At 42.7% G+C, this 12890-nt stretch overlaps 1 protein-coding gene across 1 annotated transcript in view; it reads left to right on the top strand.

Annotated features, from left to right (window-relative positions):
• rapsn (receptor-associated protein of the synapse, 43kD) overlaps positions 1-12890 on the top strand; it is a 52494-nt gene that overhangs the window by 18057 nt on the left and 21547 nt on the right. The window contains exon 2 of the mRNA XM_073049108.1: positions 11453-11551. Within this exon, the coding sequence (XP_072905209.1) occupies positions 11453-11551 (99 nt within the window). The remainder of the gene's footprint in view (positions 1-11452; positions 11552-12890) is intronic.

Below are 12890 nucleotides of genomic sequence, written 5' to 3'. Positions count from 1 at the left end.
CAAAGTTTTCCCTTAAGTAAACCATGGTGACTTTGGACTATTTTATCATGTGCTTCCAAGTACCCTGAAACATCCTACTTAATAACAGACTCTTAACATTTTCCTAAGCACTGAAGAAAAGTTAATTGCCTATAATTTCCTTTCTTCTATCTCCCTTCTTTCTTAAAGAGTATAGTGACATTTGCAATTTTCCAGTCCTCTGGAACCATTCCAGAATCTAGTGATTCTTGAAAGATCATTACTAACAACTCCACAATCTCTTCAGCCACCACTTTCAGAACCTTGTGGTGTAGTCCATCTGGTCCAGGTATCTCATCTACCTTCAGGCCTTTCAGCTCCCCAAGCCAATCATAACTACACTCACTTCTGGCCCCTGACACTCTCCCAGAAACTCCAGCCATTGTTGTCCTGCCATCATCTCTGGTGGTGTCCCTTCCAATTAACTTTGGCCTGCTCCTCTCTAATGTCTTTGTACTTCCCTTTGCTACACTGTAATACTGATACATCTGACTTTACCTTCTACCTCTCAAACTGCAGGATGAATTCTATCATATTATGATCACTGTCAACCAAGGGTTCTTTTACATTAAGCTCCCTAAACAAATCTGTTTCATTACATAATACCCAATCCAGAATTACCCTTTCCCTAGTGGGCTCAACCACAAGCTGCCCTAAAAAGCCACCTCATATAGGCATTCAACAAATTCAATCTCTTGGGATCCAGCACCAAACTGAAATTTCCCAATCAACCTGCATATTGAAATCCCCCATGACTATCACCGTTTTGACATGCATTTCTATCTCCCATTGTAATTTATACCCAACATCCCGGCTACTGTTCGGAGGCCTGAATGCAACTCCCAACAGAGTCTATTTAACCTTGCACTTTCTTAACTCTGCCCACAAGGATTCTACATCTTCTTATCCTATATCACCTTTTACTTAAGATTTGATTTCAGTTTTTACCAACAGGCACCCCACCCCCTCTGTCTACCGTCTGTCCTTTCGATACAATATGTATCCTTAGATTTTAAGCTCCCAACCATGTTCTTCTTTCAGCTACGACTCAGTGATGTGTGCATCATGCTTGACAATCTCTAACTGTATTACAAGTTCATCTACCTTATTCGATTATCTGTGTGCATTCAAATTTAACACCTTCAGGCCTGTATTCATTACCCTCTTTGATTTTGTCCCCCTTTTACATTGCAACCCATCCTGTTGACTGCAATTTTGCCCTATCAAAAGCCTCTCCTTGCTAGCAGTCTCACTACACACTGCTTCTGTTTGTAAACCAATTGCCCCACCCTCAGCCCTATCAGTCCGGTTCTCATCCCCCTGCCAAATTAGTTTCAACCTCCTGAACAGCTCTAGCAAACCTGCCTGCACGGATATTGGTTCCCCTCGGGTTCAGATGTAACCTGTCCCTTTTTGTACAGGTCATTCCTTCCCCCAGAACAGATCCCAATGATCCAGAAATCTGAACCCCTGCCCCCTGCGCCAGTTCCTCAGCCATACATTCATCTGCCAGATCGTCCTGTTCGTACCCTCACTGGGGCGTCACACAGGCAACAATCCTGAGATCACTACCCTGAAGGTTCTGCTTCTCAGTTTTCTGCCTAACTCTCTATATTCTCTTTAGGACTGCCTCTTGTTTCTACCTGTATCATTGGTACCAATATGTACCAGAACTTCTGGCTGATCCAAGACGTCCCTGACCCTGGCACCTGGGAGGCAATGTACCCTCTGGGTGTTTTTTTCACATCCAGAGAAAGTCCTGTTTGCTGTTGTAATTATGGAATCCCCTATCACTACTGCACTCCTCCTCTCTCCCCACCTGACCTGACTACTGTGGCTTTCCACTGCTTGGCCATGCCTCTACTCCCCCCCCCCCCCCCCCCCAACAGTATCCAAAGTAATATACCTGTTGAGGGAAATGGCCACAAGAGCACTCTGCACTCTCTGCCTATCCCCTTTCCCCCTCCTGACGATAACCCAGAGGGGTTGATCAACAGGACATATCTCCTGTGTGCCCTGTCAATCAACCACTCATCCTCCCAAATGATCCAGTTCCAGCTCCAACTCCTTAACACGGTCTGAAGGAAGCTGCAGCTGGATGCACTTCTTGCAGGTGTAGTCGTCAGGAACACTGGCTGTTCTCCCTGCATTCCTAAATCCCGCAAGAGGAACATTCCACTATCCAGCCAGTATCCCCACTGCTCTAACTGTGCAATAAGAAAGAAAGAAATCAACAAGAATCTTCCTGCAGCCGTCTCTCCTCGCAGAAGCCTGAGCCCTCACTCTAATACTGGCCCACTCACACAATGGCCACTCTGCTTAAACCTGATTTCTTGTTATTACCTCTCTCCAAGTGCCTAATTATGCACGATCTAATGTCTCTTCAGGAACTACAGCACCCAGTATGTCCCGATTGTCCCCAGTCGCTTTTAAACTCTCTCTCTCACTATACAATCCAACGTCTACCTGGGAACTGTGGCACACAGAATTCTTCTGGTGTGACAGGACACTGTATAGACCCTGGGCACTGTGGAATGATTTCAATTGCGTGCATTCAGATGTGATGGGTTGGGGGGCATAGCGGGGGAGTGCAGTTTATGAGGTGGTGCAGTCCTTCACTGGGCATGGTCTGCTCTCAGTATCCGGCCTGGAGGTTCCCAGTCCAATCCTGACTTCTCCTCCACTCTAAGCAGTCAGGGCACAGAGGTGCTCAGGAGTTGCTGGGAATATTGCATTTCTTCAAGGAAGGTCTGAAGACATCCTTGGATCTCCATTTCTGCCTGGTGATGTCTTCTCGTGACAGAGCTGGCAGTATAGAGTGTTGGGAGTCTGGCGTCAGATGTGGGAAATAGGTGTCAGCAGGATCCCAATATTGGGCTTGTTCTTCTGGTAAAGACTGCTGACACCAGTTCATTTGGAGGACAGAAAATACTGTGGAGACAGTGTTGGAGTACCTTTCCAATACTGTGAGGTGCCCTCTTTTAGGTAGTCCGCATCTGAAAAGCATTGAGGGCAGGGATCATATTCTCACACTGGACTATACGTTAGGAACTAAAGGTTCAAGCACCCTCTCTCAATTGACCCACGCCTGTGCTGGTTGACTGGAGGTGGTGGTGAATTTGAACACAGATGCCTGCCTTCACTATGAGATGTATTCAGTGTTCTTTGTCTTGCAGGGTTTCTCCAGCAACTATTCTCAGTGTGGGTAGTTTAGAGGCGGTCCACGCAGACAGTGACTGTAAAGCTCATCCTTGTGTTGGGCAGGCAGCCAACCCAGACGTTCTCTCTTCTCTCCACTCCTGTTAAGGACAGCTTCTATCCCACTGTTACTGGACTTCTGACTGGGCCCCTTAAAGCCAAACTGAAGAGAAACTATTGATACCATTGTGGCCCTCGCATATTGACTCCCTGCACTCTACTTTGTCAGTTTATATCCTGCATTATGGTTGCTCTTTACTGTTGATGTATTCGTGTATGGATGACATGGAAAATGAAAGATGTTCACTGTGTCTCGGTGCACGTGACAGTAATAAACCACTAGCTGTCAGTGCACACAAAGTGCTGAAGGAGCTCAGCAGGTCAGACAGCATCAAGAGTCAGTGAAGGCCGAGGCCCTTCATCAGTACTGGAAAGGAAAGAGGCAGAAGCCAGGTTACAAAGGTGGGGGGGAGTGGGAGGAGTACAAGCTGGCAATGAGGGGGAAGGAGAATGAGTCGGGGAAGGGGGTGATGAGAGTAGCTGGGAGCTTTGATTTCCTGCCTGACCTGCTCAGTTCCTGCAGCATTTTGTGTGTGTTGCTCAGGCCCAGCATCTGAGAATCTCTTGTGTGACTGAACGTGTGTGCTGTAGCTGGGTGATACAGTCACAGTGAGCTTGCCTCTGGAGAGGGTGAGCTGCTGTCCTGGGGGGTGCCTGTCGGAGCTGAGGTGCAGCGATGCAGTCGGGCTGTTGGCACCAGTCTGCATCTAGACTTGCCTTTTGTGCGTGTGTTGATTGAGATCATGTCTTGCAAGTCATTGAGAAACAGATTTAAGTTGGAGATGAAGTTCTGCGGGTAGCCATTCTTGAGCAGGCTGTACCGTAGTCCCTCTCAAATGACGGAGCTAACGATTCAAAGATTACCTTGCATGGCTGCTGGTGCTGCTCCCTGCCTTTCCTCGGAGGTGTTGAGTAGTGAAGGTGATTTATTTGTTGGGATGCAGTGTGGAATAGATGGTTCCAGCACTTCGAGCCATGCTGCTCGGCAATCCCCCGATTTAATCCTTGCCTAATTACAAGACATTTTAAAGTGACCAATTAACCTACCGACCAGTATGTCTTTGGACTGTGGGAGGAAACCGGGGCACCTGGACGAAACCCACATGGTCACAGGGAGAACGTACAACCTCCTCACAGGCAGTGATGGGAATTGAACCTGGGGCACCTGTACTGTAAAGTGTTGTGCTAACCACTACACTGTTGTGCCCCCCATTATGTCTCTGGATGGGTGGAATCAGCGGGAGGGGGATCATTGACAACCTTCCCTGTGGCAGACTACAGGGAAACTGAGCTCCTCTGTATCTACCAGAAGTGAATGGGTCTCCTTTTCAAAGGCTTTGATGATTGCACCATCTCTGCAGTCCCATAGAGAAGTCTCCCCTTCCAAGAAGTGGAAGGTGGGCAATGGACTTGTGACCAAGTTTTAAAACCTCAGCAGGGAACCATCTAATTCTGAGGTCTTGTGGTTTTTCTGACGACTTGTTGGTCTGGGGTGGTTAGATTGGATTGTATAGTCTACCCACGGATGGAGTCAAGAACACTTGTTCAGTGATCGAGTCACATTTGGGTTAGTCTCCTACTTGCTGCCTCTCTGGCCTTGATAACTCCATCCTTGACTCTGGACCAAAGTTTTCCAAAGATGTTCTTGTTTACAGAGAAGGGGTAAATCCTAAAGTGCCACGGATGGAGAATAACAGCCTGGGATACAAAGAAATGAAACTCAGAACAAATCCGACAGCTTAATACTACCAAAAGTCTACGTGGTACCAGGGTTAAACTCTGAAGGTTGTTAGGCAGACAAAGTGAATGTAGAACACACAACAGCAGATCTTCAGTCCACAATGTTATGCTATACCATTGTCCAGCTAAACTAATCCCTTCTGCCTACCCAGTCATCAGATCTTTACATTTTCTGCACATCCTTTTGCCTATCTAAGAGCTGCTTGAACACCTCAATTGTATTTGCCTCCCCCCACAGCCCAGGCAGCACATTACAGGCACTGATTGATCTTTGTGTTTTTAGAAATAAATCTCCCCTGCATATCTCCCTTACCCCATCTTGCCTTAAACCTGGTGTTAGACATTTCAACCCCAGGGAGAAAGATACGATCTGTCTATTCTATCTGTGCTTCTCATAAACTTATAAATCTCTATCAGCTCTCCTTTCAGCCTCTGCCACACCAAAACACCTGTTTAACCCAACTTTGTCCAACCTTTCCTCTAATCCAGGTAGCATCCTGGTAAACCTCTTTTGTACCTTCTCCAAACTATTGACATCCTTCTAACATAAGGCAACCAGAAATGATGTGGCCCAGCTAGAATTTTATAAAGCTACAAAATACTGTCACTCCTGACTCTTGAACTCATTTCTTCAAGCATGCCATATGCCTTTTTTACCATCCTATCAACCTGTGCAGTCACTTACAGGGAGCTGAACCCCCAGGATCTCTCTGCACATCTACACTATTGAGAGTCTTGTGTTGTCTCTTTATGTTTGAACTTCTAAAGTGCAACACTTCACATTTGGCAAAGTTAAACTCCATCTCAGCTTTATTATCAGCAATGTATGTCATGAGCATTGATATTTTGCAGCAGCAGTATAGTGGAAGACACTGCCCCAATAAGTAAATAGCACAAAAGAGGAACAGGTGGTGTTCGTGGCAGAGGGAAGAGTTTTCCTAAAACACTGAGTTTGGGGTTTCAGTCGCCTGTACCTCCTCCCTGATGGTAGTAATGAGAAGAGGGCATGTCCTGATGATGAGGGTCCTTAATGATGGCAACTTCATGAGGCACTGTCTCTTGAAGATGGTTATGGGTGAGATTGTACCTGCGATGGAGCTGACTGTATCTACAACCCTTTGCAGTTTCTTTCAGTTGTTTGCCTTGGAGCTTCCATACCAGGCGGTGATACAACCAATCAGAACGTTCTCCACCACACATCTATAGAAATTCACTATAGTCTTTGGTGACATACCAAATCTCAAACTCCTAATGAAGTAGATCTTCTTAATTATTGCATCATTGTGTTGGGTCTTAGATCCTCTGAACTTGAAGCTGCTCACCCTTTCCACCATTGACCCTTCAATGATGACCAATTTGTGTTCCCCTGACTTCCCTTTCCTAAAGCCCACAACCAACTCTTTGGACATGCTGATGTTGAGTGCAAGGTCGTTATTGTGACACCACTCAACTTGCTGATCTATCTTACTCCTGTACACCTCTTTGTCACCATCTGAGATTCTAGAGCTGTAACTGTATCATGCTAACCACTACACGATCTTGCTGCCCATATCAAAACTTATATAATCACAGACGGTAGAGGACCAGTACAGATCCCTGCAGATCATCACTAGCCACAGACCTCCTGCCAGAGTAAGTTCTGTTTTCTATGGGCAAGCCAATTCTGAAGCCACATGGCCAAATCACCATGGATCCCATGCTTCTTAATCTCTGGATGAGCCTCCCATGAGGGACATTGTCAAACACCTTACTATGTGGTCTTCATCCACAGCTCTACCCTCTTCAGTCGCCCTTGTTATCTCTTGGAAAAACTTAAGTTAGTAAAACACAGCTTGCTCCGCACAAACCATGCTAGCTGTCACTCGCTAGGCATGGTTTTCCAAAAGCTCAGATATCCCATCCCTAAGAATTCTGTATAGTAATCTCCCTGATACAAGGTTCACTGGTCTATTGTTTCCAGGATTATCCCTATTTCCCTTGTGTGTACAGTATATGAAAAATGTCAGCAATAAAAATGAAGGATTATCTTACATTGCTCTAGTAACTCTGAAAGGAAGAGGCCAGGAGAAGATCACAGCTTGAGTCTGGAGGTGGGGAGATATTTCAGGATAAGGAACTCATCCAGAGAAGTGTGAAGTCCTACGTTTGATGAGGGAGAACACATGGGAACACTCAATAAATGATGAGCTATCTGAAATGTGGGCCAACAGGGAAAATTGGACTGTAGGTTCACAAATCCCTGGCAGTGGTAGGGCAGGTAGATGTGATCAGGAAGACACATGGGATGATTTTTGTATTAGAATATGAGTAGGAAAGTTGCCAACCCACCCTTTGACATTGATAGTCCACAGCAAGATTCAGGAAAATGTGGACTGTTCCACGTACCATAGGAACCACCTCTGAGCAAAGGTGGGTATTGATGAGATTCACCATCACCTTCAACGCACCAGCACAGCCTTTGGTCCTCTGAAGAAAAAAATGTTTAAAGATTAAGATATCAGGCATGGCCAACAGCTCCTGACTTGCTGTGCAGTAACGATCCCTCAACATCAGTAAGATGAAAGAGCTGATTGTGGACTTCAGGAAGGGTAAGATGAAAGAACACATACCAATCCTCATTGAGGGATCAGAAGTGGAGAGAGTGAGCAGTTTCAATTTCCTGGGTGTCAAGATCTCTGAGGATCAAACCAGGTCCCAGAATATCGATGTAGTTATAAAGAAGGCAAGATGGCATCCATACTTCATTAGGAGTCTGAAGAGATATAGCATGTCAACAAATAAACTCAAAAACTTCTATAGATGTACTGTGGAGAGCATTCTGACAGGCTGCATCACTGTCTGGTATGGAGAGGGGGGGTTGGCTCAGGGCCAAAAGAAGCTGCAGAGGGTTGTAAATCTAGTCAGCTCCATCTTGGGTACTAGCCTACAAAGTACTCAGAGCATCTTTAAGGAATGGTGTCTCAGAAAGGTAGTGTCCATTATTAAGGACCTCCATCACCCAGGGCATGCCCTTTTCTCACTGTTACCATCAGGTAGGAAGTACAGAAGGCACACACTCAGCGATTCAGAAACAGCTTCTACCCCTCTGTCATCCAATTCCTAAATGGACATTGAACCCTCCTTGAACACTACCTCACTTTTAAAATATATATTATTTCTGTTTTTTGCATGATTTTTAATCTATTCAATATATGTATACTGTAATTTATTTATCATTATCTTATTTTGTTTCTTCTATATTATATGTTGAATTGAACAACTGCTGTTAAGTTAACAAATTTCACGTCAGATGCCGGTGATAATAAACCTGATTCTGATTCTGTTTTGGAGACATAGACAGCAAGCTTCTCAAAGCACTCAATATTTGTCCTGCTAAGTCTTCCATTGGCAGGATTGACAAACTGCATCTTGAGCACATTGGGATGACTCCATTGAACTAGCATGTTGCTTGCATGCCTGACACCAGGCTCGCAAAGCAATACCATTCAACAGCATCCTGTTGTCGAGAAGAATGAGAGCGGATCTAATGTATATTGAAATCGCTATTCATCTTTTAACATTAGAAAATTAATTAATATTGCTTATACCTCTACATCTAAAATCCCTGAATGTATTATCTCTTTGGATGCCGAAAAAGCATTTGATAGAGTCGAATGGTCATATTTATTCAATACATTGCAACATTTTAATTTTGGATCAAAATTTATATCATGGATTAAGTTAATATATCATAAACCTTTAGCTTCGGTTTTTACCAATAATCAAAAATCCCCTTTCTTTCAATTATTTCGCGGTACAAGACAAGGTTGTCCTTTGAGCCCTTTATTATTTGATATTGCTTTAGAACCCTTGGCTATAGCTATTCGTGAATCACCCAATATTTTAGGCATTACCCGTGGAGAGACGATGTATAAGGTATCATTATATGCGGACGATTTATTATTATATATATCTGATCCTGAAAAATCTATTCCTGCTATTTCTTCTTTACTTGCTCAATTTAGTAATTTTTCTGGTTATAAATTGAATTTTAATAAGAGTGAACTTTTTCCATTAAATATGTATATTCCAATTTATAATCATGTACCATATAGAATCGTTACAGATTATTTTACCTATTTAGGTATTAAAATTACTAAAAAACATAAAGATTTGTTTAAAACTAATTTTTTACCCTTAATAGATCAAATTAAGCAACTTGCTAATAGATGGTCCCCACTATCTTTGTCTTTGGTAGGCAGAGTTAATGCCATTAAGATGATGAGATTACCTAAATTTCTATATTTATTTCAAGCATTACCAATTTTTATCCCTAAATCTTTCTTTGATATGGTTGACTCTAAAATATCTTCCTATTTGTGGCAGAACAAAAATCCTAGATTAGGTAAAAAATATTTACAGAAGCCAAAGAAGGAGGGCGGCTTGGCTTTACCAAACCTAAGATTTTACTATTGGGCAGTTAATATACGGTATTTGATATTTTGGACACAAGAATTGACTACAGTAGCTGGCCCACAATGGGTAAATTTGGAATGTAAATCTGTGCAAGATTTCTCATTGATCTCAATCTTAGGATCTTCACTTCCTTTTTCGTTACTCAAAATTAATAAACAGATAACTAATCCCATAGTTAAGTATACATTACGAATCTGGTTTCAATTTCGTAAATCTTTTGGCTTGAATAAGTTTATACTGTCAAGTCCTATAATATCTAATTACTTCTTTCGGCCATCATCTATAGATCAAGCTTTTTTCCTATGGAAAACAAAAGGTATAACATGTTTTCGTGACCTGTATTTGGATGATAACATTATGTCCTTTGAACAGTTATCTAACAAATACAATTTATCTAAAACCCATTTTTTTAGATACTTACAAATTAGAAATTTTCTATATAATGAATTAAAGTCTTTTTCGAAAGAATGTCCATTGGACATTACAGAGAGAATTCTAACTCTTAATCCTTATCAAAAGGGTTTAGTTGCTATCATTTACAATATGATTATGAAGATACAGCCGGATATATCAGAAAAAATTAAGAAGGAATGGCAGGAAGAATTGCATTGCCCTATATCTACTGAGCAATGGGAAAAAATTTTATTATTGGTAAACTCACCCTCTATCAGTGCTAAACATGCTCTAATACAATTCAAGGTTGTACACAGAGCCCACATGTCTAAAAATAAACTTGCTCGATTTTATTCTTATGTTAATCCAATCTGTGATAGATGTCATTCTGATATTGCTACATTGACCCATATGTTTTGGTCTTGTCCTTGTTTACAAAGCTATTGGAAGGATATTTTTAATATCATTTCAAGAGTTTTAAATATTAATCTTCAACCACATCCTTTTACTGCAATTTTTGGTCTACCTATGATAGATAATATGTGTCTATCTGCTTCATCTCAGCGAATGATTGCATTTGTTACACTATTGGCTAGAAGATCTATTTTATTGAACTGGAAAGAAATTAATCCTCCAACTGTATTTCAGTGGCTCTCTCAAACCATTTCCTGTTTGAGTTTAGAAAAAATTAGAAGTGTGGTCTTTAACTCCTCAGTTAAATTTGAGGAAACTTGGAGACCATTTATTCAACATTTTCATGCGAATTAAATGGTCTGATCCTGAACCTTATTGTTACCATCCTGAATTGTATAAATGGAGGTTCGGAGTCATTGGCACTACTGTATGTATTTAACATTATACAATTGCCCATGTTAGTTTTTTTTTATATATTGTTTTTTTTTCTTCTTTTTGGGTTTTTTTTGTGCTTTTCGTTTTAAATCCTTCATATTAATATTATAAATTTGGGAGACTTTTTACATTGATAATATATAATTGATTATTAATGAATCTATTGTGTACTCTCAAATGTTTTTGTACTTATATTTTACTTATGTTATTTTCTTAAAATCAATAAAAAGATTTGAAAAGAAAAGAAAGGATCTAATGTATATTGAAGGGCTCGGACAGGGTAAATGTAGAGAGGATGGTTCCAATGGGGAGAGCGTCCAGGGCCAAAGGGCATAGTCTCAGAAAAGAAGGATGTCCCTTGATGAGGAAAAATTCCTTTAACCAGACGATGGTGAATCTGTGGAATTTATTGTCATAGATGGCTGTGGAGACCAATTTATTGAGGGTATGGGTTAATTGGTTCATGATTAAGGGTGTCAAAGGTAAGAAGGCGTAAGATGTGGTTGAGAAGGAACAATATATCAGCCATGAAAGAATGGAGGAGCGATTCATTTGTTGGGCTGACTGGCCCAATTCTGCTCCTGCAGTATGTCTAAAAGAAATGTGTGTACACTGGAACGGGCGTGTCTGTACAGATTGTGTCTCCAGAGTGTGTGTACACTGGAGTGGTGTGTATGTGTGTCTGTCTGTCTCCAGGGTATGTGTACACTGGAGTGATGTGTGTCTTCTTACCCATCAGGAGTCAATGAAGATCGCCCTGCAGCACCAAGACCGCCCACTCCAGGCCCTGTGCTTGTTGTGTTTTGCTGACATCCATCGGCAACGTTCTGATGTTGAGGTAACGACGTTGTTTTCTCCCGGGTTGTGGATTGTACAGTGGAGTTTCACCGAGAACTCAGTGAGGTCCCTCTGCACTTCAAACCTCGAGTCTCTGGATACAACACAACGTGAATGTGAAGCATTGTGTAGGCGAGGGTCATAGGCAGAACACTGTGCATCCATTATAGTTAGTTACAAGTTTGCCTGTTGAACAGCTAACCTGTCACAAACTGTCCTTTGCCAATGACTTACTGCCCATCCTTAAACTGACTGCAGTCACTTGATGTTGTGCCTCACATGAACCATATCCTCCTGGAATTACAGGCTGTACCACTAGTGCACCCTTCCCGTCAGTCTGTAACTAACACCCGCTCCCCGCCATTGCCCTACCCGCCTGTAACTAATGACTGCTCGCTGCCCGCCTCTCACCTGCTTTTGACTGGCATCGTCTTCTGTCGTAAACACGAGATTTTGCAGATACTGGAAGTCTTGAGCAACACACACAAAAATGAAGGAGGAGCTCAGCAAGTCGGGTAGCATCTATGGAGGGTTTAGGCCTGGACTGGAAGGAGGTTGAAGCCAGAATAAAAAGGCGGGCGGGGGGTGGTAGGAGTACATGCTGGCAAGAGGTGGGTAAAACTAGGTGAGGGAGGGAGTAGGTGGGTGGGGGAGCGGTGAAATAAGAAGCTGGGAGGAGATAGGTGGAAGAGATGAAGGGTTCAAGAAGAAGGTATCTGATTGGAGCGGAGAGTGGAAGGAGGAGTAATCCACAATTTCAAAGTCCATATGTACCAACTACACTTCAATGTTTCTGTTACTGTACTTCATCACAAACACGGAAAGTCTGCAGATGCTGGAAATCCAAGCCAGACACACAAAATGCTGGAGGAACTCAGCAGGCCAGACAGCATCTATGGAAAAGAGTACAGTCAACGCTTGGGGCCAAGACCCATCGACAGGACTGGAAAGGAAAATGGGAAATGTAACATTAGTTAAAGCATGAAATAACACCAGGAATACTGGAGAAAACCCAGCAAGCCAGGAATCACCCATTGAAAGGGAAACAGTCAACTTTTCCGACTGACAGAGTTGTGTAGCACAGAACAGGCACTTCATGTCAGTCTAATCCTGTTTGCCCACACTAGGTTGGTATCCCTCTATGCCTTGTCCATTAAAATGCCTAACTCAATAAACTTTATGCCCAGTGATTGCATCTGATTCCAACCCCTCTCCTGGCAGTGTGTCCCAGACATTAACACACTATGTATAAAACCTAGCCCTCAGATCCCCTTTAAAATTCCTCCATCACATCTTCAAACTTCTATTTTAAGAGTGAAAGACTATTCCAGATCAAGTTG

This window comes from Hemitrygon akajei, chromosome 6, assembly GCF_048418815.1.
Source record: "Hemitrygon akajei chromosome 6, sHemAka1.3, whole genome shotgun sequence".
Taxonomy (NCBI): Eukaryota; Metazoa; Chordata; class Chondrichthyes; order Myliobatiformes; family Dasyatidae; genus Hemitrygon; species Hemitrygon akajei.
This window is presented reverse-complemented; position numbering and strand designations above follow the sequence as displayed.